At 45.4% G+C, this 24,520-nt stretch overlaps 2 protein-coding genes across 2 annotated transcripts in view; both read right to left on the bottom strand.

Annotated features, from left to right (window-relative positions):
• Window positions 1-4,817, bottom strand: part of LOC120403120 (E3 ubiquitin-protein ligase RNF213-like) — a 123,891-nt gene extending 119,074 nt beyond the window's left edge. Inside the window, exons 1-3 of the mRNA XM_039533877.1 lie at window positions 4,780-4,817; window positions 2,424-2,603; window positions 16-236 (exon numbers count right to left, since the gene is read on the bottom strand). Of these exons, the coding sequence (XP_039389811.1) occupies window positions 16-236; window positions 2,424-2,551 (349 nt within the window). The 5' untranslated portion in view covers window positions 2,552-2,603; window positions 4,780-4,817. The remainder of the gene's footprint in view (window positions 1-15; window positions 237-2,423; window positions 2,604-4,779) is intronic.
• A 2,216-nt stretch (window positions 4,818-7,033) lies between these two features.
• On the bottom strand, window positions 7,034-24,231 carry LOC120404061. The gene is made up of 9 exons (XM_039536070.1): window positions 24,216-24,231; window positions 23,047-23,180; window positions 21,679-21,763; window positions 19,074-19,210; window positions 16,847-16,931; window positions 14,783-14,892; window positions 12,470-12,643; window positions 7,695-7,755; window positions 7,034-7,044 (listed from the first exon to the last, which is right to left on the bottom strand). Exons 1-9 carry the CDS (start codon window positions 24,229-24,231, stop codon window positions 7,034-7,036), a joined length of 813 nt encoding a protein of 270 aa, XP_039392004.1.
• Between the last annotated feature and the right edge of the window lie 289 nt (window positions 24,232-24,520).

The raw sequence follows: 24,520 nt of genomic DNA, 5'->3' as shown, positions 1-24,520 counted from the left end.
AAATGTGATTCTTACCTCCTGCTCTGATGGCTGAATTGGGCACAGTTAGAACTCGATGCAACTCAGCCTTTTCATTTTTTTGCACTGTTTTATAAATATGCTCTAGTTGAATTCTTCTTGGATCAACGTAGGTGTCAATAACCCCATATTTATAATAGATGGGTTGTCTGCTTTGTAGAACCGAAAGAGGAATTTTTGCCTGGCCTACGATATGGAGCCCGTAGTTATTCTTGAACCTAGGAAATTAAAACAAAACAGAAGAGTTGGTTAAATCATAAAGAGTTTATTTTAAATCAAATAAATAATATATAATATATTAGATATTAGATAGAATTTAATTATATAATGTTAATAAATTAAGTATTTTAAAAATATTTTAAATCAAAGAAAATAAATTTAAGTTTATTTTGAATAAAGAGTTTATTTTAAATCAAAGTCAATAGCAACGTCCCCTTGACCTCAAGAGCTCATGATCAAACCCAAATAAGGCCTCAATTCTGCAGTGAGGTCAGTGCAACAAGACCAGAGTTACCAGCACTCAGAATTTATTGCAAGCTGAGAATCTCATCTCTCATTAAAATAAAAAGTAGGTTCTATCCCTCATGATTGCAGAGAAAAGCTTGAAAATGTGACCTGTAAAGGCTGAGAAACCAGAAGATAAATAAAATGAACCCATGATGTTTATTTTGTAAAAATCTCATGATTTTCAAGCCACTCTTGTGATTTATGAGGACTTTCTCATTTATTAGCTGAGAACCTCAGCATTTTTTTTAAGTAAGTTTCTAGCCCTCACAGTTGCTGAGAAAAGCTTGACAATGCTGATGCTAAATGCTCCAGCACTAGGAAGCAAACAGAAAGATCTGCAGATTTTACATTTTTTTAAATCTCATGACCTTTAAGCCAATTTCAAGATTTTGGGGAACTTGTAGGAACTATGGTTTTAAATTAAGTTGGGATATTAGCATAAGCAATGGGCCCAAAGTATGTGACCAAAAAGAATGAGATAATGAGAAATAATTGTTGTGTTAAACTTGCAGTGACCCTTTGAAATACCAGTGTTATTTTATTTAAGGTTTGGGCTGAAGTAATAGAACTAAAACATGGTTAATTGAGTACCAGGTGGAATAAATAACTGGCTACATAAGTTTGTTTTATGTATTATAAAAACTGCTTCATCTGGCCATAGCTAAGGTCAGATAATGGGCAGTGACATCACTTGTTTGTTGAAGTGTATAAAAAAGTAAATTCTTGAAGGGCTCATTGCTGATACCTGCCTGACCAAGTTGGAGATGAACAATACTGGTCTAAGTACTGCTAGGTTTAACCCATTTGTAAATATCTTGTTCAAATGCTTATAAACGGTTTGGTACTATCTGGATGTAGTACATTTCTTCTTATTTAGGCTTTTAAGGCATGTTTAGAGCAACTGTATAAATACCATTTGGAATTTGGATTAATAGAGGAATTTATGGTTAAATTAGTATCATGGTATCACCCTGCATAAATAATACTTGTGATTTTTTTAAGCTTGGTGATGGTGATACTGCAAGACTGAGGCCAAGCTCACTAAACTTTGTAATGAAAAAGACACATATATAATAAGCCTGATCGTTCTCTCGGTTAAACCAGTGTTACTCCATTAACTTTAATAGGCATCTTTGGATATGCACCGGTGTGGGCCGAGAGCAGGGTTTGCATCTGGGATACTCAGCACTAATAGCCTCTACCCCTTGAGATAAAGGACTTCGGTCCAGATTCTTACAAGTATTTAGGCACCTGATGATGAAGATTTTCAAAATCCCACTAGGTGCCTGTCTGCATTGTTAGGGCCAGAGGTAAGAGGTACCTAAGTCCTGCTCTCCATGCAGAGGTTGCACGAGCTGAACTAAACTGTGTTACCTAGTGACAACCCACTGCCATGCTTCTGTGTTTCATAACACACAGGAAAGCAGCAGAGGCAGTGTAGGCTGAAGGAACTGGTGATCAGAGTGCACTTGGAGAGGAAAAATTTCAGACAAGCAGGGGCGGCTCCAGGCCCCAGCATGCCAAGCGCGTGCTTGGGACGGCAAGCCACGGGGGGTGCTCTGCCGGTCGCCGCGAGGGTGACGGGCAGGCTGCCTTCGGCGGCTTGCCTGCGGAGGGTTCGCTGGTCCTGCGGCTTTGGAGGACCACCCGCAGGCTGCCGCTGAATCCGCGGGACCGGGGCCCTCCCGCAGGCAAGCCGCTGAAGGCAACCTGCCTGCCACCCTCGCGGCTTGCTGCCCCAAGCACGTGCTTGGTTTCTACAGGCCAGTGGTGACTTTACCCGTGAGAATTCCCCACCTGCTGCCTGAAATATGTCTCATTATCACATCCTCCCACCTCCCCCACCCAAGAAAGAGCAAATGACCCATCAGTGTAATCCAACTCCCACGTTGTTTTACCTTATTTGCATCCTAGCAAATTCTTGGTATCTCCCGGGACGACTGTAGGCTGCAACAACAATCTTGCCAAACGATTCATTAACCTTAAAATGTTCAGACCATACGGCAACAAACTCCAGAGTCATCATTTCTTCCACTGAGGAACTGGTGCTTGAAAAATATGGATTCTCAGATAAAATACTAGAAAAAATGAAAATGCCATAAGATAGTCTCCAAACCATCTTCCACACAGTCCCCCGGGCATGAAAACCATGAGCAGCTAAGCCCCTCCCTTCTCCCCAACTCTGCCCTAAAAAGACAAGAGATGGTTTGGAATTATCATAGAATCATAGAATTCAAGATCAGAAGGGACCATTATGATCATCTAGTCTGACCTCCTGCAAGATGCAGGCCACATAAGCCGATCCACCCACTCACTCCAAGCGCCCCCCCCCCCCCCCATGGAGGAGGAAAAAAAAAAAACCCACAGCCACATGCCATCTTTGGAAGAGAATCCGACCCCAAATATGGCCATGGGCGGTCAGCTGAACCCGAGCATGCGGGGCAAGCCTCACACCAAAAAAAAAGGAAAAGGTTATATCATACCATTGACCCATTAAGGCGCTGAAGTAGGATTCAGGGGATCTGGGTTCTGATCCTGAATAATCTTAGGCAAGAGATTTCATCTGCTCCTTCCCTGCCCCCCACCCATAGCCTTCTTCTTACTATTTAACTAATCACCTCCTAACAAAACCCGCCCCAAACAGAAACATGCGGCACTAACATGACATTTGCCAACCATCCCTCTGCTGTATGTTGCATCCCAACTCCTCCCCTGTCCTGTGTCTATTTCAACTATGAGCTCTTTGGGGCAGAGAGTGTCTCTTACGCTGTATCTGTGCAGCCCCCAGCTCAACAGAGCCCTGACTTCAGTTGGTTCCTAGGTATAACTGTAATAAATACTCTGTGGCTCAGTTCCCCATCTGGGGAGAATAACCCTTCTTTCCTCATGCCCCTCTTCCAGGTCTCCTTTCCAAGGTAAGTAACCTGAGTCTTTTCATTCTCTCTTCTTGCAAGAGTGCAAAGCAGGTGGGAAAGGCCAGCAGATGGGCATGGGAGCGTGTCCTACCTATCCTGCACTCCGTGTACACAGCGGTAAATGACTACACAAGGGATAAGGCCATGGAGAGTCAGGCCCTGAAGCTCTACTTTAATCAAAAAGTGAACACAGCTTAACTGCAGCTTGGCTCTTGGCGCCCCCATAACATTTCTATGGGTTAAATCAAAGCTCTCCTACACATGCTATCACATTAGTTCAAAGGTTTAAGGACAGAGAATGCATCCAGCCTGGCCCCCATGTAACCTCCCCCAGCAATTCCTGCCTCCGGCCCAATAACTCCTGCCTGAGCTGGAGCAGAGACGCCCCAACTCCAGTGACACACTCCCAGTGATGGAGAATCCACCCCGTCTCTCGGGGAGCTATTCCAAGGGTTAATTTCCCTCCTTGCTAAACACTGGCTCTTTGTTGCCAGTCTGAATTTGTCCTGGCCAGTGGATCTTGCTCTGACTCTGTCTGGGGAGAGCCCTCTGCTCTCAGCAATCCCCTCCCCGCGTCAGTGCTTATAGAGCAGCATCACGTTACCTCTTAACCTTCTTAACTGAACAGATTGAGCCACTTCAGCCTCTCACTCTAAGGCAGGTTTTCCAGACCCTGAATTGTTCTTGTAGCTCTTCTCTGAACCCTTGACAATTTGGCAACACTCTGTTTGAGGTGTGGACACCAGAACTGGACACAGGATCCAGTAATGGTCTTGTCAGTAATGCCCCATCCTGCTTCTACTCGGTATTCTTTCACACATGGATAAAGACTCAATTTTATAAGGATGAATGAACATTTATGTTATGGTAGCACCCAGATGTCTCAGCTAGGGATAAGGGTCCCATTGTGCTGGGTGCTGCAAAAAAGGAAAACTGAGTATGTCTACACTGCAGTCAGGAAATGCAATTGTAGTTCGTGTAGGTGTAGCATCATAGACGAATCATAGAAGACTACAACTGGAAGGGACCTCAGGAGGTATCTAGTCCAACCCCCTGCTCAAAGCAGGACCAACACCAACTAAATCATCCCAGCTAGGGCTTTGTCAAATGGCTAGTGTGTACCCAAGCTGGTTTTGGTATAGCTACGGTTAGGGTGAAAGCAAAGCCGGCTCAATTAAGAATAGCAGCGCAGCGAGAGTTCATTACATAGCACCTGATTCTCGGGTCTCAAGCTTCAATGATTTTCATGTAAAATCCCTAGTACAACATCTGCTTCTTTTACACTCTTATTTGCACTGCATCTGCTTCACAACATCCATTTCTGAACCATGCCACAAACCTCTCCTTAGATGCCGAGGTCTCTTCGTTTCCTGTATGATCTGCAATTTTTAATAAAGAGCTTTCAGTTAAACTTGCAAAGGGCAAGTAAAAATTACATGCGCTAAAAACAAAGAAAAGAAACTTCAAATTTACAACATTTACAGCTCAGAAGTTGCATGTTCATTACAAAAATGGGGTCTGGCCACAGATCAAAGTGCCTCAGAATACTCTGTTACACCTTAGCTCACATGCGAACAGATCAGGAGTCACTGTGAGAAAGGGAGGGCTTGGAAGAACAGATCCCTTAGCTCCATCAAGGTGAACATCCCCAAGAGAAGAGCTGGGGAGGAGCTGTTAGTGCTGAACCTCTTGGCACACGGCGTGATCTAGATGCCTCCCCACACCGCGCCTGAGTCCACTGGAGACCGGCTGCCTTGCTCTGTAAACAGAGATCCCCTTCCTATGGGCACCAGTTGCTAGGCCCCATATTCATGGATGTCCATGTAAGAACCAGGCTGCAGCCATGTGTCGGTGAGACTGCACATGCAGTGATGGCTCCTTGTGCCTCCAAGGAGAGATGTTACAGCTCAACAGAGTTCATGGAAAAACTGGGCAGATTTTTAAACTATAGATTCACAGATCTGAACACCAGCAGGGACCAAACTCCAACTGATGGAAATCTACCATGTTCGCTAGGTGAGTTGTTCCAATGATTCCCCTCTCTATTAAACACTGGTCTCTTATTTTCAGGCTGTATTCTTCTAGCTTCAGCTCTCAGGCACTGAGTCATGTTCCGCCTACGTCTGCTAGATTTAAGATCTGTCCACTATCAGAAATCTCCTTTTTATGCAGGTGTTTGTTGATCATGAGATCAAGCCACCTCTTAACCTTCTTTGGGATGAACTAAATAGGCTGAGCTTCTGAGTCTCTCACTACATGGTCGCTCAGAGGTATGAATAATCCACAATTCCGAGCGACGGTAGTTATGCTGACTTAAGCATGTAAGCTTTCCCCCAACTCTGCCAAATGTGCATCAATTTTCACTTACACAAACAACTGAAATTGCGAGCCCTATGTCGGCGGGAAAGCTCCTACTGGCACAGCTATCGCCTCTGGCAGAGGTGGAGTTATGAAGCGGATGGGAGGGCTTTCTCCCGTCACTTAGCGTGTCTTCACCAGAAGCAGTAAGTTTGTAGTGTAGACCTGCCCACAGTCTCCGGTAATAATCTTTGTGGCAAATTGCCGGTACTGTTATGCTGGGTCTCACGCTTTCTCTTCGTTGGGGAAGGTTCAGGGCACCATTGCTTGCCTCTGAACCGGTATTTTTAATTACCCCACTAGTGTCCTTGAGGAGGGGAGTGGAGAGGGAGGGACCTGGGCCCGCCCTCTTCTCCAGGTCCCAACCCAGGGGCCCTGAGGTTAGTGGTGAACCACTTGTACTGGTGGTTCCTTCCCCTGGGTTACTTCCCTCTCCTGCCCTTCAGCTTGTGGAGGGGCTTCTTGCCTTCCTTCTACACAAGCCAGGTGCCCCTTACTTAAGGTTTTTGGACTTCTCAGCCCACCGCAGCACTCCTCCAAACTTTCCTTTTGTCTCTCTTCAAAACTGTTCTCTGCTTCAATGCCTTCAAACCGCTCTCTGCTCCAACCAAACCTTCCTGCTCCAACAACCCACCCTGTCTGACCTGAAGCAGGGGTTTATATCATGTGACTCACTGCTGGTGCTCTAATTGGCTTCAGGTGCTCTAACTGGCTTCAGGTGCTCTAGTTAATCTATAGCAAACCTTCCTCCCCTTGCAGGGAATAAGGCTCCCTGCTAACAGTCTCCTGCTGCCCTCTGGCCATGCTGTATCACATCTTTTTAATGCCATGTACAGAAATAGCACCTCCTCTCTGCCCCTACTTGATATTCCACTGCTTCTACATCCAGGGATCGCATTGCCACCTTAGGCACAGCATCACACAGGGAGCTCCTGTTCAGCAGGTTTCCACAGGACCCCTCTGTCCTTTCCAGGCAGAGCCCCTACTTTTAAGGATGCAACCCTGCATTTGGCAAGTGTGGCCTAGGTTCTTGGTTCCTGGACCTTGACCCTAGGCTGTATTAAAATGCAGGTTCACATGGGCCCAGCTGATCCGAATGCTCTGTGGAATTGCTCTGCCCCCAACACTATTCGCCACCCACTGATTGTGTCCTCTGGGAACAACATCAGATTCTGTATTTTCTTCTGGATCATTGAGAATGATTTCAAGGAGCTTTGGACAGTGTAGTGGGGCAGTTACCCCGATCCTGGAAAAAAGGGAGTGTGAGGAGCCAGCCACAAGGGTGGCCGCACCCAGTCAGGCCACAGCTGGCCCTGATTTAAGGGCTAAGGGAGGAGCTGGGTCAGTCTCACTCCACCCTTGGAGTGAGAAGGACCTGGCTGCCTGGGAGAACAAGCAGGGTACCTGAAGCAGAACAGTGCTGGGGAAGGGCAGGCAGAGCTGGGGAGTCCCCAGGCTGAGGTGTTGCTGAAGGCCAAAGGAGGTACTGGGGCTGCAGGGAGACAGCGGGGCCTAGAAAGGCAGCAGGTCCAACCCCCTTGCCAATGATGAGTGGCCATTAGAGACTATTATGTCTTCCCCAGAGAACAGGGGATAGACGACGACTGGCAGTAGCCACTGAGGCGAGGTGGCCTTAGAGGCTCGGAGGTTCCCCTGGGAGGGGAGACCCAAAGTGTGGGGGTGCTGCTGTGGGCAGAACCCCAAGGGAAAGTGGCACTGGGGTCTGGGAGGGACACGGAGGCCTGAGGCAGGAGAGACGCCGACCAGCAGGAGGGTGCTCCGAGTGCTGGAATTGAGCTAATTCCCTGACTGACCACCAGGAGGTGCCGCGGCAGTGAGTCAGCGATCTGCTACAGATAGATAAACAAGTTTGTGCTGAAATAATGGAATGGTTACCTGCTGCGTTGGGATTCACCTGCAGCTCCATAGGCTCCTCTCTCACTGCACTGCCAGGGACCTGGGTCATGGGAAAGGACATTTTAAAACATACCAGCTATAGCATCAGAGTTGTGACCCTTTAACGGCAGCATGGCCTTACGGTGTAACCAGGACTGAAGGAGTGCTGTTCTGGGCCTCCATGCAGCAGAGAATGCAGTCCCGCATGAGAGTCATCTCTATGTTAACTGAAAATGTGAGACGCAAGCAGCCCAGTAAAATGGGTGTCTTGGGGATCTGGTTTTCATTGTGGTGCCAGATAACTGGGTTTGAATGCTGAGGAAGCCCTGATGATGAAAGTTATGGGACTCTTAATTTATAAAATACTGACTGGTCTAGAGAACTGAGACTGGTTATATCTATTCTCCGGGTCCCATAGTATAGGAAAAAAGGAACGTTCAATGAAGTTGCAAGGTGGAAAATTCAAAACTGATAAAAAGAAATACTTTTTCATACAACTTGTGATTAGTCTGTGGAACTCACTGCCACAGGAATTAAGCCAAGACCAGAATGAACGCTAACATGGAGGGCAGATTATCTCACATCTGCTACTGTGGGCTTTTTATCCCTTCCCCAGAAGTTTCTGGTGCTCCGCCAGGCAGTCAGAGATAGGAGACAGGGCTAGGTGGACCTTGGGTCTGATCCTGTCTGGCAATTCATATGCTCCAAAACTGTGAGTTAGTTCCTGGGGTTTGGTGTGGACAACGTCTTCCTTACCAGAGGCACTTACAGGATGGCTGATGTGGATTTAATTATATTATGTATTGTACCCCCATCTGAAGTAACGGCTGATGTTTTATCTATATAAAAGTCCAGCCCTTTTTTGAATCTTGCTAAGCTTTTGGCTTCAGTGATATTCAGTGGCAGCGAGTTGCACAGGGTAATCACACACTGTGAATGAGTATTTCCTTTGTTCAGTTTTGAATTTCCCACTTTCAATTTCATTGTCTTGCTCTTTTGTTATGAGGCAGGGAGAAGAGAAGTGACCAATCTCCCTTCTCTAGACCACTCAGTGCAGGCTTTTATCACATGTGCTGTTATCCATCTCCTCTCTAAAGCAACAATCCCAGACTTTTCAAACTCTCTTCATAGGAGAGTTTTTCCAGGCCTTTGATCATTCTCATCACCCTGCTGTGAACCTCTCAAACTCTGCAATATCCCACACGAGAGGGGCTGAGCCAGCACTGCACAATGTACCCAGATGGGGCAGCTGCCCTGATTTCTACAAAGGCATCAGAACAATCTCTGTAATATTCTCCAGCCTGTTCTTCTACATCTGAACATCTTGTTTGCTTTTTTGACCACAGCTGCACATTAAGCAGAGCAGTGCTTAATTTGTGCCAGGGGTGAGCAGCAGAACCTCTAGGCTGGGTAGTTCATAGCCCTGGCACCTCTAGCTTGCTGCATCAGCCATGAATATAAAAAAATTACTTGAGCCCTAGAACCTAAGTGCTTGAGCCCCCAGCACTTCTTTCATTACAAATTAAGCTCCGCTGCCAGCATCAGCACAGACCTGCAGAAGTAAGGATGGCAATGCCATACCACGCTACCCTTACTTCTGGGTAACGTTCGACCTTTGCACTGGGAGGGGTGGCTATTGGGGGCACTAAGGCAAATGTTGGGGTGACTGTAGCCCTGGCAATCCCCCCAGTGCCACCCCCACCCTACACCCCATCACAAACACTCACTCCAAATATACCCCCACGGCCTGCGCAGTTCTCCCGGATTGGGGGGCTGTTGCTTTGGTTTCCAAATGGGGCGGGGGATGCGGAAGAGCAGCGCCCCCCCCAACCACTCCTGTCCCCATTGCCCTCTCAATGCCAGGGGTGCGTGTATTAATTTTCTGCCCCATCCAGTGCATCATTTCCAAACAAATGGGCTGTGGTCCCTGCCACCTAAACCCCACCCCTCACGCAAGGGACTCCAGGATTGGGCCCACCTGTCACCTCCTCCCGGTGCTGGTCCCCAGCAGGGGCAGGCCAAGCAGCGCCCCCCCACTGACTATGGCTGCTGCTGGGGGTTGTGGCAGCCGGGATCGCAGGCACCATGGTGAAGTCAGCCCCCCACCGACCAGAGCACAGAGCCGCCTCCCCGCCTGCTGCAGCTTGTGTGCCCCACTTTGACTCCTTGGTGCACCTGCTCCACCTCCCCGAGTGGGGCCCTGCCTGTCGTGCTGCAGCTGCCTCCTGAAGCCTCCCTCCTGCCCCAGTGCCCAGCTTTCACTGCTCCACACAGCATCCCGGCTGTACAATCACCTCCCCAGTTCCTGATAACTCATCTCTCTCCTCATTGCCAGCACTGGGGAGTCTCTGCCCCCTCTGGGCCTCCCAGGGGGCAGTGGCCCCCTCATGGGAGCCCTGCAGGAAGCCAAGGGGGCACTGGTGCTGGTGGAAGCACCGCTGGAGGGTGGTATCCCCGGCCCTAAGACACTGCCCAAGACACGGGAGCTCAGCTTGCGCCAATTTAGCAGCAACCGTACCTGCTGGGAGTCAGGCAGGCTCAGGCCGCTGCTGGCCTTGCACAGGGGCCTGGGAGAGGTCAAGGTACTGGAGCCTGTGGCCAAAGCGACTGCAGCCCCAGCCCGGAAAGGGCACTCTGCAGCCAGCATGAGCCTCCAGCTGCCCACGCCAGGATCGGTAACTGACGTGGCAAAACCACAGGTGTTGGGGCTCAGTTTTGGGAAGCCCCAGCACAAATTAAGCACTGGTCCTCCCACAGACCCTTGTGGCATCTCCATGGTTGAGATATAGCCACGTTAGAAATTGTGTCTTTTGTGCTTTCCACAATAACATCTATATAGAGAAACACCCCCCACCCCTGGAACAACTAATCCCAAATATTGCTGGGGAAAGTTTTCTACTGAAACATTTTTTCAGTGAAGAATGCAGCTTCAGTGACACTAAAACATTTCACACATTCACGTAGATTTTGCCAAATTGGTTCAATTAAAAACACATTTTAAAAAGAAATTAAAAAATTGAAGTGTTTCGTTTTCATACTTTCAAAACAAAATGTTTCAGTTTTCAGACTGAAATGACCTCTAGTTGTGAAGGCCAAGACCATAACAGGTTTCAAAAAAGAATGAGATAATTATTAATTATCTGGATGATGGGGTGGATTGCACGTTCACAGATGACACTAAACTGGGGGGAGAGGTAGATATGCTGGAGGGTAGGGATAGGGTACAAAGTGACCAAGACAAATTGGAGGATTGGGCCAAAAGAAATCTGATGAGGTTCAACAAGGACAAATGCAGAGTCCTGCACTTAGGACGGCAGAATCTCATGCACCACTACAGGCTGGGGACCAACTGGCTAAACAGCAGTTCTGCAGAAAACTACCTGGGGATTACAGTGGACAAGAAGCTGGGTATGAGTCAGCAGTGTGCCCTTGTTGCCAAGAAGGCCAATGGCATATTGGGCTGTATTAGTAGGCGCATTGCCAGCAGCACAAGGGAAGTGATTATTCCCCTCTATTCGGCACTGAGGCCACATCTGGAGTATTGTGTCCAGTTTGGGGCCTCCCACTACAGAAGGGATGTGGATAAATTGGAGAGAGGCCAGCGGAGGGCAATGAAAATGATTAGGGACCTGGGGCACATGACTTTTGAGGAGAGGATGAGGGAACTGATCTTATTTAATCTGCAGAAGAGAAGAGTGGAGGGGATTTGATAGCTGCTTTCAACTACCTGAAGGGGGTTCCAAAGAGGATGTAGCTCGGCTGTTCTCAGTGGTAGCAGATGACAGAACAAGGAGCAATGGTCTCAAGTTGCAGTGGGGGAGGTCTAGGTTGGATATTAGGAAACACTATTTCACTAGTAGGGTGGTGAAGCACCTAGGGAGGTGGTGGAATCTCCATCCTTAGAGGTTTTTAAGGTCGGGCTTGACAAAGCCCTGGCTGGGATGATTTAGTTGGTGTTGGTCCTGCTTTGAGCAGGAGGTTGGACTAGATACCTCCTGAGGTCTCTTCCAACCCTATTCTATGATTCAAAGTTCATGTAGGATAGGTCCAACAATGGCTATTAGCAAGGATGGACAGGGATGGTGTCCCTAGCCTCCATTTGCCAGAAGCTGGGAATGGGTGATGACAGGGGATGGATCACTTGATGATAGCCTATTCCATTCATTCCCTCTGGGGCACCTGGCATTGGCCACTGTTGGAAGACAGGATACTGGGCTAGATGAACCTTTGATCTGACCCAGTCTGGTTATTCTTATGCCAGTTCTGAAATTTTCTTTAATTTTAATTCTTTCAAATTAAAATCCATTTTAAAAGTGCTCAAAATTGAAATAAACCAAAACATTTAGTTCTACTTGAATGTGAATTTTTTTCAACCTTTAGATTCACCAAGAGTTTGAAAAATTTAGTTTTTAGTTTGACACAAAACCATTTTTCTTCAATTGTTTAGAATTGCCAGTGAACAACAACAACAAAAAGTTGTTCACCTGGCTCTAGTCCCAAATAATTGTGTTCACTGAATATGCACAGACAAGGCCCAGATACATACATGTGGCTACTCCGGTTGGTTACTAGCACCTTCCAAAACACAGAAGAACAGTGAGAACCACTAGAAGGTTCCCATACTATTTAAAGGAATGTTACCTTAAAAACACTATAGGAATGATCTGTTTTCTCCTCTCTTTGTTTTCTGTCTCATAGCCAACATCTGATCCATGATAGAACTTTGCTTCTTTATCAACCACATTAATGAAAGTTTGAATAAATTTTCCATTTACCTGGGGTTTAGAGAGTAGGTGTTGCTGATCCGAATGTTTGCTAGCCAAACTTGTTTCTACTTCCTTTGGCTGGGAAGCAGAGCCTGTAAGGTTATCTCTTTCCAGCTTCACTGGCAACTGATGCCCAGGGACCTGTTGAATTCTGATCTCTTGTCTCGGCGACAGCACAAGCCCCTATTGGGAGGAGATATGATTTTATTGAAGGATGCAGCCTTTCCTCTGGGACATGGTGCTTGCTACAGTCACCCATGCCTTTGCCACATCCAGATGTCTGTGCTCTTCATGGAGCTAAGAAACCTCATAAAGAGAGCTGGGCACTTTTTTTTAAGTGAATAATATATTTGCCCAAAAAAAGCATTTTTTGAGGCAACAAAACTATTCCTTAATTTGGGTCAACTTCAGCAAAGGGTTTTGACTGAAAAAAATGTGAAGACACAGAAACAGTTCATTTTTGGCAATTTAAAACAAAACATTCCAACTTTTCATTTTGAAACATTTCGTTCTGGCCATTTTGAAATTAACCTTTTGAGTTTTAGTTTTAAAATGGTGTTTTGTTTTGAAATTTAGCTTTTTTTAAAAAAAAAAAAAAAGGAAAAAAAAAACCCCAAAAAACCCCCAAAATTAAATATTCAACTTAAAGTGAATTTTTAAAAAAATGTTGGTTCAGCCCCAGCACTGAAAAATCAGTTATTTGCTCAGCTCTTCTCATAAAGTCGATGAAGATGCAGGCTGTGGCTGTGCTTTTGATATCCCATGCATCACAGATAGCCCCATATACCAGGGCTCCAAGGTCAGCACTGGCTTCTGAGTGACAGTGCAGGTTAGCGCATTGGTTTTGACCCATAAAGCCCTAAGTAGCGTGGCACCTGTCTCGTTGAAAATCCAGTTCCCGTCCCATGGGATGCCCCTACAGCTATGACCAGCAAAGGCATCTGAGCTAGTAGGCCCCTGGTTTAACAGACCGGGACATTTTCTGCAATAAATTCACAATCTTGCAACTCACTTCACGCCTCCAGATCTGTTGACCTCCTGGGAACATTATAAAGCTCATCTGTTTCTTGGCTTTAAGGACTGGGGTGATTTGCTTAAGTTCAGCCAGGAGTTATTGGGCTGGACACAGGAATGGCTGGGGGGAGACTCTCTGGCCTGGGTTATGTAGAAGGACTGACTGGATGGGCACATGGGGCCCTGCTGGCCTTGGAACTGATTAGCGAGTGAATTGTGGGGTATTGGTTTTTCATTTACGTGAAGACTTCAGGTATCAAAGGGTTTTTTCTTATGTTGTACAGTGTCTTTGAGCAGAAGTACTTGGTGATTCTACAACTATTAAAATCTACAGTCAGAGATAAATTTGCACAAATAGGCCTAAATCTTCAGAAGTGGCCACTAATATTTGGGCACCACAATGTTTGGCTGCCCAGCTCCGGTATGTCTACACTGCACACTAAAACCGGACTCTGATTCAGTTTTAAGCCTAAGCCTTCAGGTCAGCCAGCACTCCGGACCCTGCTAGAGGATGGGTCAGAGCCCAAATCCCACCATGACTCAGATCCAAGCCCTGTCATTTTACAGTGTGGACGCAGACCCAAGTCAGAAGGTCTGTGTAGTGCAGTATGGAAGTATTAGCACGGCTGTGAGATCCAGGTCCCGCAATTGTAAACCCAGGTTTACAATGCAGTGTGGATGCTCCACTTCATTTAGTTGAAAATCCAATTTTTCATTAAAAACCAGTTTGGATGGAAATATTTTGACCAGCCCTAGCTGAAAGAAATAATCATAAATAGCAATAAATCCCAATGCAGATTAACGGTAATGTAGATCCATTTCCCATTTAAAAACAAAATTAAGAGGCTCAGTTCTAGGGTCTGCTCTGGATTCTCTGTGTAGGAACAATCTTGGGTATTTTAAGAGCTGCTGGAGCAGTTTTACAGCCCACTGGCCCACAGGCCGCTCCCAGGGTAAGGGGATACCAGTGCAGCATCCCTAGGAGCGACTCTGGGCCAGTGTTTGCAAATAATCCATCCATTTAGCAGTCACTTGAGAGTAACTGAGAGTGGTGCCATATTCATCCCTGGCACGAGGCTGGGTGAGGTTCTCTGACCTGGGTTATGTAGGAGACCAGACTTAGATGATCATAACAGTCCCTGTGAATTTAGACCCTCTTGGACCAAACTAAAAAAGTTCTCTGGCCAGATGTGAATTGGGATCTTGCCCTGGGGCACCACCCTGTGTCACCGGCCAAGCCAGCTTGCCTGGCAATTGCTGGAATAACTATGCTCAACTGATGTTGATCGGGTTAAATAAAACTCCCACCTCATCTGTTTCTCCAGCAGCCCCGCACTGCAGCTGGGATCCAGGTCCTGATGCCCATTCTGAACTCAGCGGATGTGCTTGGTCTTGGTTCGGTTCTGAAGTTCTCTGTTCTGGGTGCAAAACAAACAACAAGTGAAGATCACCAGTTTTTACCCATCCCAGCCTGGCAGGTTCCTTCACACATGCCTCATGCCCCCCCTTTCCGAGCTGTCCTGCAGGACACAGGAAATGAGGAAAGAGTTTGGTTTTCTGTAGTTTTGACAGGACTTTCTCCAATTGGCTGCTTGCTCCAACCCTCCCCCTCCCCACAGTCTCTTCATCTCAGTTTCATTCCACACCTGCCCCTCTTACCCTCTTCTCCCCTGCTCTGTCCCCCTCAGCCTCTCTTCCGTGTCCCCTCTCACTTCTCTTTTCTGTCCGTGTAGCTGGTCCCCTCCTAACTAAACCCTCTGGAAAATAGAAAATTGTTTTGCCACCATCCCACTGGCTCACTCCGTTGGTGTGATCTACCCCTTTCCCCACCCTAGGTCTGTCTGGTTTGTTGAAATGATCAACTCTTCAGGACAAGGAGATCTACCACTCTGTGTCTGTGCAGCACCTAGCACAATGGGGACCCACTTTTGGTTGCCCCGAGACACTGTCCTAACAAACATGATTACTAATGATAATAAGGAAACAGGCTCTCAACTTCCTTTGAAGCTGAAGACAAGGCCATTGTGGAAAAGCTAAAAAAATTCTTTGCATTGGTCTTCACTGCAGAAGAGGTGAGGAAGATTCCCACACCTGAGTCATTCCTTTTAGGTGACAAATCTGAGGAACTGTTCCATGTTGAGGTATCAGTAGAGGAGTTTTTGGAACAAATTGATAAGTTACATAGCAATTAGTCATCATGACCAGATGGTATTCACCCAAGAGTTCTGAACGAACTCAGATAGGAAGTCACAGAACTACTAACTGTGATTTGTAACCTATCATTTAAATCAGCTTCTGTACCGGATGACTGGAGGCTAGCTAATGTGATGCCAATTTTTTTTAAAGGCTCCACAGGTGATCCAGGCAAATACAGGCCAGTAAGCCCGACTTCAGAACTGGGCAAACTGGTTGAAACTATAGTAAAGAACAGAATAATCAGACACAGAGATGAGCACAATTTGCTGGGGACGAGTCAACATGGCTTTTGTAAAGGGAAATCACGCCTTTCTTAATTATATTTTTACACTTCACTTGCCAGAATTTATGCTCCTTTCCATCTTCCTCACTAGGATTTAACTTCCACTTTTTAAAGGATGCCTTTTTGCCTCTCACTGCTTCTTTTACTTTGTTCTTTAGCCATGGTGGCACTTTTCTTGGTTCTCTTACTATGGTTTTGAATTTGGGGCATACATTTAAGTTGAGCCTCTATTATAGTGTCTTTAAAAAGTTTCCATGCAGCTTGCAGAGATTTCACTTTTGGTGCTGTACCTTTTAATTTCTGTTTAACTAACTTCCTCATTTTTCTGTAGTTCCCCTTTCGGAAATTAAATGCTACCTTGGTGGGCTCCTGTGGTGTTTTCCCTGCCAGAGGGATGTTAAATTTAATTATATTATAGCCACTATTACTAAGTGGACTAGCTATATTCACCTTCTGTGCTCCACTTAGGACTAAATCAAGAATTGCCTCTCCCCTTGTGGGCTCCAGGACCAGCTGCTCCAAGAAGCCATCATTTAAGGTGTCAAGAAACTTTATCTCTGCATCCCCACCAACAGTGTTTAATTGATCATAGCTGAGCTTGCAGCCTTCTTCGGGCTGCAGCAACATCGGTGACCAGGGTGCTGCTAATAGTGCCCTCGCACCCCCTTTGTCAAGATAGACAGGTGATAAGAGTCAGATGATGTTTTAAGAGCCCTGGGTGTTAATTTTGCTCCCAATATGGGCATAAAAGGCTAGAAGACACACCCCTCCGGTCTGTGTCAAGACAGACATTACAGGGGAGCAGGACTGGTGGGAAAGGATCAGTTGTACTTTTCTGGAAAAATAAATTCTAAATAAAGATTTTCCTAAGCAAATTGTTTGAAGCTGGTTACCTGCACTGTCGGGTAGCATCACCCAGGAGTCGTCACCTCTCCCTGACTCAGTGAGGTTGCTGTCTGAGCTGGTGTCCTCGTGTCCCTTTGAAAAGGAAAATTAAAGGCTAGGAAATAAAGGCTGTACGGCCCTGAGAGAGCTCAGTATAGTCCTGAGAAGGGCCAGATGTGTCCTGCCTCAGATCAGGTGTCCCGACTAGATAATCCCTCGAGGTCCCTTCCAGCCCTAAGTTTCTGTGATTCTGTGTCCTGTAACAGGCCTTCAACTGGGGTGAAATTTATGCCTAGGCAGAAATCCAAAGGCAAAACAGCTGCCTGGGCCCCCAGGGAGCTCTCTGAGATCCTGAGCTTGAAGAAAACTTGAGGAAACTTCCCCATCAGCCCCAAATAAGGGGCAATGCATCACTGGGTCAGGCCCGGAGCAGCCCAGAGCGCGCTGTCTCTCGCACACGAGGGCTGTCTGCTGCTAAGTCCTGTCAGGATTGAGGCGGTGCCTAGAATTTGTGCTGGGGTAAATTTCATCCATAAAAACTTTTTCCCTCTCATTTTTTGTTGGCTGAACACAGGAGACCATTATGTTCACTGGAGGGCAATTTCCTGGGACTTGCTATGGACAAAACAGATCCATAGATTCCAAGGTGAGAGGGGACCCCTGTGATCACCTACTCTGACCTCCCACATAACACAGGCCAGAACATTTCACCCAGTGACTCTTTCTGACTCTTCACATCACCCACCAAGCCACTGAAACCTACTTCCCATCATCATGTTTCCTTCTAGCAGCCATGGTATCAAATCAGCTCCTACAAGCCCTCTCTTCCACACATTTCACAAGGCTTGTGATATCACAGAAACAGGATCCAAGCAGCACAGTCGTTACTGCATGAGTCAGACCAATGATCCATCCAGCCCAGCAGACTCCAACAGTCAGTGCCAGCTCTTACATAGGAAGGAACCACCATGTGGACAGTTATGGAGTAACTTATTCCTATGCACAGACAGTTAATGGGTGGCTTGTTCCCCAGAGGTGGTGGGTTTATGTTTATTATAACGTTTTACCAGATTTACTTGAACTGTGCATAAATTTATCCATATAAATGTCCATTCCTTTTTTTGGGAATCCCACTAAATTCTTGGCCTCAAAGATACCTTTGTGTCGGTGAGTTCCACAGGCTAACTCTCTCTCCAAAAAAGAAATAGCTACTCAGGCCTTTCTGTTTAACTGAATCTGTCCTTTGCTCTTGCATCATGAAACAGCATAAATGGAAGCCATTCATTATTTTAAAGTCCTCCATCATGCTCCCTCTTATTCTATCTCTGGTATTTAGATGGCCCGTTACCATAATACATGAGCACCTCGCAGCCTTTAGTGTATTTATCCTCACGATACCCCTAGGAGGTAGGGAAGGGCCACAACCCTCTTGTACGAATGAGAAACTGAGGCACTGACATGCCCAAGCTCACACAAGTAGTCAGTGGTGGAATTGAACCATTACAAGGAATCGAACCATTACATCCCAAGGGCTAAGCTAATAGCCTAACCTCCCTTCCCGGCTAAACCTACTTAGACTGTAAGTGCTGTGAGGCACTGATCAGCTTTTGTTCTCTGTTCGTACAGCTCCCAGCGCACTGGGACTGCGCCCGTAGGCTCTGTCACAGATAAATAATAATAATCCTCATTTTCCAATCTTTCTTTGCACATATGTCTCAAGGCCCTGATTCTTCTCATCTAGGGCTGCCACCGATCTAATGGCTGGTAACTGGACCCTGGAGGCCCCACCCCCTGCTCCATCTCTTCCCCCAAGCCCCACCCCCTTCTCTGCCTCTTCTCCCCAAAGCCCCATCCCTGCTCTGCCTCTTCCACCCCATCCCCCCGACAAAAAAACCCCCCAGATATCAGGGCTTATCAAATGGCACCTGGACACACAAGCCAAAACCCAGACTGTCCAAGTGAAAACCAGATGGGTGTCAACCCCCACCCAATTCTCATCTCTCTAATTCTGCTCTATCCTTTCTGAGATGGGGTGACCAGAACTGGATGCAGTATCCATGGGAGGGTGTAACATCAGCATTAGAATATCTCTGTTATTCTCCATTCCATTCCTTACGCAGCCTGATATTTTGTTTTTCACCGTGCTGGGAAATGGGAGGAATTCCCGCAGCTGTGATTTATCTCCTATACCTTGGAGTAACTGACTTAAAACATAAAACTGGAAAAAACTCCTACCTCTGTTTTTGGCTGAAGCTGGGATCCAGGTCCTGATTCCTGCCCAGACAGGACATCTTTCAGAAGTCCTGGACTTTCAGGTTTTCCTTCATTTTCTTCATTTCCTTCATTTATTTCTGGTTCTAAACTTCCAGATCCTGGTTAAACCAAATGTTAATAAAAACAACACTTATTATTGTTGTTATTATTATTATTATTATTAATAGGGCTATCGATTAATCACAGTTAACTCACATGATTAACTAAAAAAAATAAACACAGTTTCAATCGCACTGTTAAACAATAGACTACCAATTGAAATGTATTACATATTTGAGGGGGGGGTGTTCTACATTTTCAAATACATTGATTTCAATTACAACACAGAACACAAAGTGTACAGTGCTCACTTTGGATCTTTAGTGCATCTGGCATGTAAATATCTTGTGATGCTGGCTACAACAGTGCCCTGTGAACACCTGTCCTAGCTTTCAGGTGACACTGTAAACAAGAAGCAGGCAGCACTATCTCCTGTAAATTGTAAACAAACTTGTTTGTCTGAGCAATTGGCTGTAAAAGAAGTAGGACTGAGTGGACTTGTAGGCTCTAAAGTTTTACACTCTTTAATTTTTTAATGCACTTACTCTTGTACATAATTTTACATTTGTAAGTTGCACTTTCACACTAAAGAGATCGCATTACCATACTTGTTTGAGGTGAACTGAAAAATACTATTTTTAATCATTTTTACAATGCAAATATTTGTAATAAAAATAAAGTGAGCACTGTGCACTTTGTATTCTGTGTTGTATTTGAAATCAATATATTTGAAAATGTAGAAAATATCCAAATATTTAAATAAATAGTATTCTATTATTTTTATCACACGATTAATCATGATTAATTTTTGTTATTGCTTGATAGCCCTAAAAAAAACCCACAGTTTTCCCACTCAGTTATCAGCCTCCCATTTAGTCCAGCCCCATCCCTAGCCCCTTTCTTTAGATAATTTTGGTAAAAATTGAAAAATATCTACTTAAAAAAATTAATTTCACAGTTAGAGCTGGTCAGAAATTATTAATCAAAATGCTTTTTCAAGGGAAAATTTTGTCTTTATCTTAAACATTTTTGCAGAATGTATCTATTAATAAATTTTGTGTTGCCAAACTGAAAACTTTTCATTTTTTGGCTGCTGAAAACTGAAATTTTTTTGTTTATTTTTAAGTTTTCAGCAAAATGTTTTAAAAAAAATATATTTTCCTATAAATTTTTCCCAGAAAAAAAACCCCTTGCTGATATTCTGATGAGCAAAACTCACAGCCACGGGCAGTGGCTGAACCCTCCATTCAGGGGGGCTAGGCTGCCAGCCCCACCCCATCTGCCTGAGGTCCCAGCCACCCCGACCCCCACCAGCCACCCTGCAGCAGCAGGCCTGACCCCCAAGCCGGCCTGACTCCCAGGCTGGCCCAAGACACCCCAGCCATGCTGGCCCCAGCTGCCCTGGCTAGCCCAATCCCGGGCCACCCCTGGGTGCCCCAGCCCCTGGCCACTGGCCAAGTCCTGAGCTCCAGGCAACGGCTGGTGCTGAGCCCCCGCTGGCTTCAGGGGGAGGGGTTGGATCACAGTTTGGGCCAGGAAAAGCTTAACCTTCCCTGGCCTATGATACCTGCCAGCCCTGCTCCCAGCCTCCTGGGGAAGAGATGACTGTGTCAGTGTGACAAAGGGATGCTTCTGAAGAACAGAACCCATTAGTGTCGGGATTCCCAAAAGCAGAGCTAGAAAGGAGCTGTTAGTGCTGAACCTCTTGGTAAATGGCATGATGGCCCCATGTCTGAGTCCACCAGAGACTGACCACACTGCAGTGATCCCATCCCAGCTACCAGACCCCAGACTTCTGGCTGTCCAATCAAGGCACTAACTGTGTCTCTGTGTAGGGTGACCAGACAGCAAATGTGAAAAATCAGGACGGGGGTGGGGGGTAATAGGAGCCTATATAAGAAAAAGACCCCCAAATCAGGACTGTCCCTATAAAATCGGAACAGCTGGTCACCCTAGTCTCTGTGAGATTATGCACACATCTTCTCTTGCTCCCAGGTGGCAATGGTTCACATCAATTTAGGCTTTACAGGTGGAAGGGACAGATTTTTGGATCACATTTATCTTTATAAATAAAAAACTTGTAAATAAAATTACTATAACTGCTCATGAAAGGGAATTTCTATTCTTGGGGAAATTCTGAATTGGGGAAGTTCAGAATTTCTTGGGGAAGTTCTGAACTGGAATGAAAAGCTGAAATTATGAAATTTCCTAAAATATGAAAATTTCAATTTTTTTATTTTCAGGAACATTGAAATGTATTATTTCAGTGGTGTCATTTTGATTCATTTTATTTTGACTTTTACATTCAATTAAACATGTAATATCAGATATATTATTAAATATCATACATGTGATACTAAATTTAATATTTAATATAAAAGTCAAAACAAAGTGAATCAAAACAAAACATTGTGACAGTTTCTAAATAAGATGTTTCATTTTGGACAAATCTGCATGGAAACTGTCTGTCTAAAATGTTCACCCAGCTCTAAAAAAAAAAAATCACACGGGGAAATGAAATTGTTACCTCTACTATCCAGTGTTTCCCCCTCTTTCTGCTCCTCTGTCTCTGCTTCTCCAGTGGCTCGGTCTGTAGCTCCAACCTTGTGTTCCTTGGAAATGGAAGGTAATCAAAGCATGAATGGGGTGATTCTTTAAACGTAGCAGAGGCTTGATTTAGGCCAAATGCAGCCCTTTGACAGGCGTGAGGGTAGCTGCATGACCAACTCCTCTGCTAACCAAAGGCAGAAACAGATTAACTGAGCAGGTTAATAGCTGCTGGGTTATGGCTAACCATCTTCAAAAACAGGAGCCTAATTTTAGGCTCCTACATCCATAGTTAGGCAATTAAATAAGTGGACTGATTTTCAGAAGTACTGAGCTGGAAAATGGGAGGAGTTTTCACAGAAAAAAAAACAGCTATTTGTCAAAAACCTGCTAAGCCCACAAACATTCTCAGCCCAACACCTCCAAAAACCAAAATAATTTTGGTCAAAATTTGTAATAATTTTGGTCCAAAATTGCCAAAAAAAAATTTTGGTCAATAACTATTAAAAACTAAATAATTGTTGGCCAAAACTGCCAAAAATCAAAAGACTTTGAGGAAAGTGGATACTTTTCTGGAAATTTTGGTTTAGTCAAAAATCCAAATTTTTCAGCAAAAAGAAAAAAATTTGGAAAGATTTCCAACACCGTAAGCCAGTAGATCCCGTTTACTGGGAGCTGCTGGGTGCCCAATGCTTCTGAAAATTAGACCATTTAGGGCCTGATCCAAAGGTCATAGAAGTCAGTGGAAAGACTCCCCATGATTTCACTGGGACTTTGAATCAGGTCTTTATGAGGTGTCCAAATATTAGAGATGGTTAGAAAATTGAAATTATTTCTAGTGAAGGCACAGCCTAGAAATTTCAAAATTTCCCACGGAAAAGAAATTAATTTGTTTCAGGAAAATCAACATTTTTCAGGTTGACTTTTTCAAAACAAAATATGGAGCAGCTGCCCCTCCTCCAACGGACTCCTTGGGCTGCTGTTGATGCTTTGAGGGGCACCCAGCCCCAGGAATCCTCCACAGTCAGGAACTGCCCTGAAAATCCCCCACTGCAAAGTGACAAGCCTAGAAGACCTGAGAGCAGCTTCCAGAGCTGCCACACTCAGAATCTCCATTGAACCTGAAATGCCAGGTCCCCTAATGCCCCCCCTAACACCCCGCCAGGTCAGCTGGTAGGAAACCAGGCCTGTGTTTTGGGGAAAGTCCATTGAAACTGAAATGTTTCCACAAGGAATTTGTTTTAAAAAAATCACTATTTTCATACCAAAAAAAAAAAATTGGAAAATTCCTGAGCTACCATAAAACTAAGCTCAATTCCCACTGATCCTAATGAAACGAAAGCCCCACCTCAATGGCTGCTTCAGCAGAATCAGCTGGTGGCTGGAGTCCAGGTCCTGGATCTTGTTCAGCAGGGGCATCTTCTGACAGTCCTGAACTTAGAGGGTTTGGTTCATTTGTATCTAGTTCTAAAGGTTTAGTTCCTGGTATGAAAAAAGTCAAAAACAGGAAAATGGCATCTGTTCACTGAGTGTGATGGCAAATTCCCACTGTTCATTTAAATGACTGTCTAAGAGTCTCCATCACAGGGAAAATCCTTCCCTCATTTTACCCCACTGCTGGTAATAGGGGGAAACATACATTTTTTAGTATGTTAACTCTTCACAGTATAGCCAGTGTCTTTGTACAGATCTGTGCAGCACCCACCACAATGGGACCCAAATTTCAATCACTGTGTGTCGGTGCAGCACCCAGCAAGGTGGGGCCGTGACCTCAGTCACTGGCACCATGGAGCCCCTCTATCATTTAATGTGTGTAGTAGTAGTAGTACTATTGAGAGTAATAATAATTAATAATAATTAAGTGGAGTGGAAAAGCCAATCGATGTTAAGGAAGATGCTCAAACGTGTAGGAATCTTTTTGCAGTGGTTTCTTTTAACATTTTCTAAATATCTGAATGAGGTTTGGGAAAATATGACATGAATAGCTCTTGGTAAAGCATCGACAACGCAGCATGTCCAAAAGAAAAAAATACGATCACAACACACTTGGGGCCTCAGCTTTGCACCAGAGTCTTAACTTGATAATTCTGTCAAATCAAACTGCTCTAAAAAAACCAATGAGTATTTTAATACTAAAATTGGACAGCTAAAGAAAAATCCCCCCACCCCTCACTGTGGCATGCATTCCGTTAGCAAGTGACAGCAATCCTGCTATAAAACAACTTCCCCTATTGTATGCTATAGATAATCAATCTGCAGGGCTAACTGTCCACACCTTGCAAAGGGAGATCAGCATTGTTCACTTGCTTTCACTGGTGGTAGCATTTCACACCCACTTTGCACAAAAGTGTGAATGATAACACAAGGCACAAGTATAACCCGCGGCTGAGTGGGCTATAGGTCTACAGGGAATGTGAGGTGCTACAGCCCACAGGTGCAATGAGAGCATTGTCTCTTTAGCTCAGACTGTAGCAGCTTGTGCTGTTAGCATGGGAAGTCCCTGGTTCAACCCCTCACCCCAGAAGGTGGCCATCACACAAGAATAAAACACTGGCTGGCTTAAGGGTTTGTCTACATGACAGGGGCTACAGCAGGATAGCTACTGTGCTGTCGCTCTGCTGGCATAACCCCATAGTACACAGGCAGCCTACAGAGACAGAAGGGGGTTTTCCATGCCTGTACATAAACCACCTCCCTGGGTAGCTCAGTAGAAACATTCTTCCTGCATCTACACCAGGGATTAGGTTGGCATAACTCAGAAGTATAAACCAGCTACATGTGTCATGTCCCTTTTTACTGCCTTAACCACTTAAGGGGAGATT

Source organism: Mauremys reevesii, linkage group 4 (assembly GCF_016161935.1).
Source record: "Mauremys reevesii isolate NIE-2019 linkage group 4, ASM1616193v1, whole genome shotgun sequence".
Taxonomy (NCBI): Eukaryota; Metazoa; Chordata; order Testudines; family Geoemydidae; genus Mauremys; species Mauremys reevesii.
Note: the sequence above shows the minus strand (reverse complement) of the source record. Positions and strands in the feature narration are given on the sequence as shown.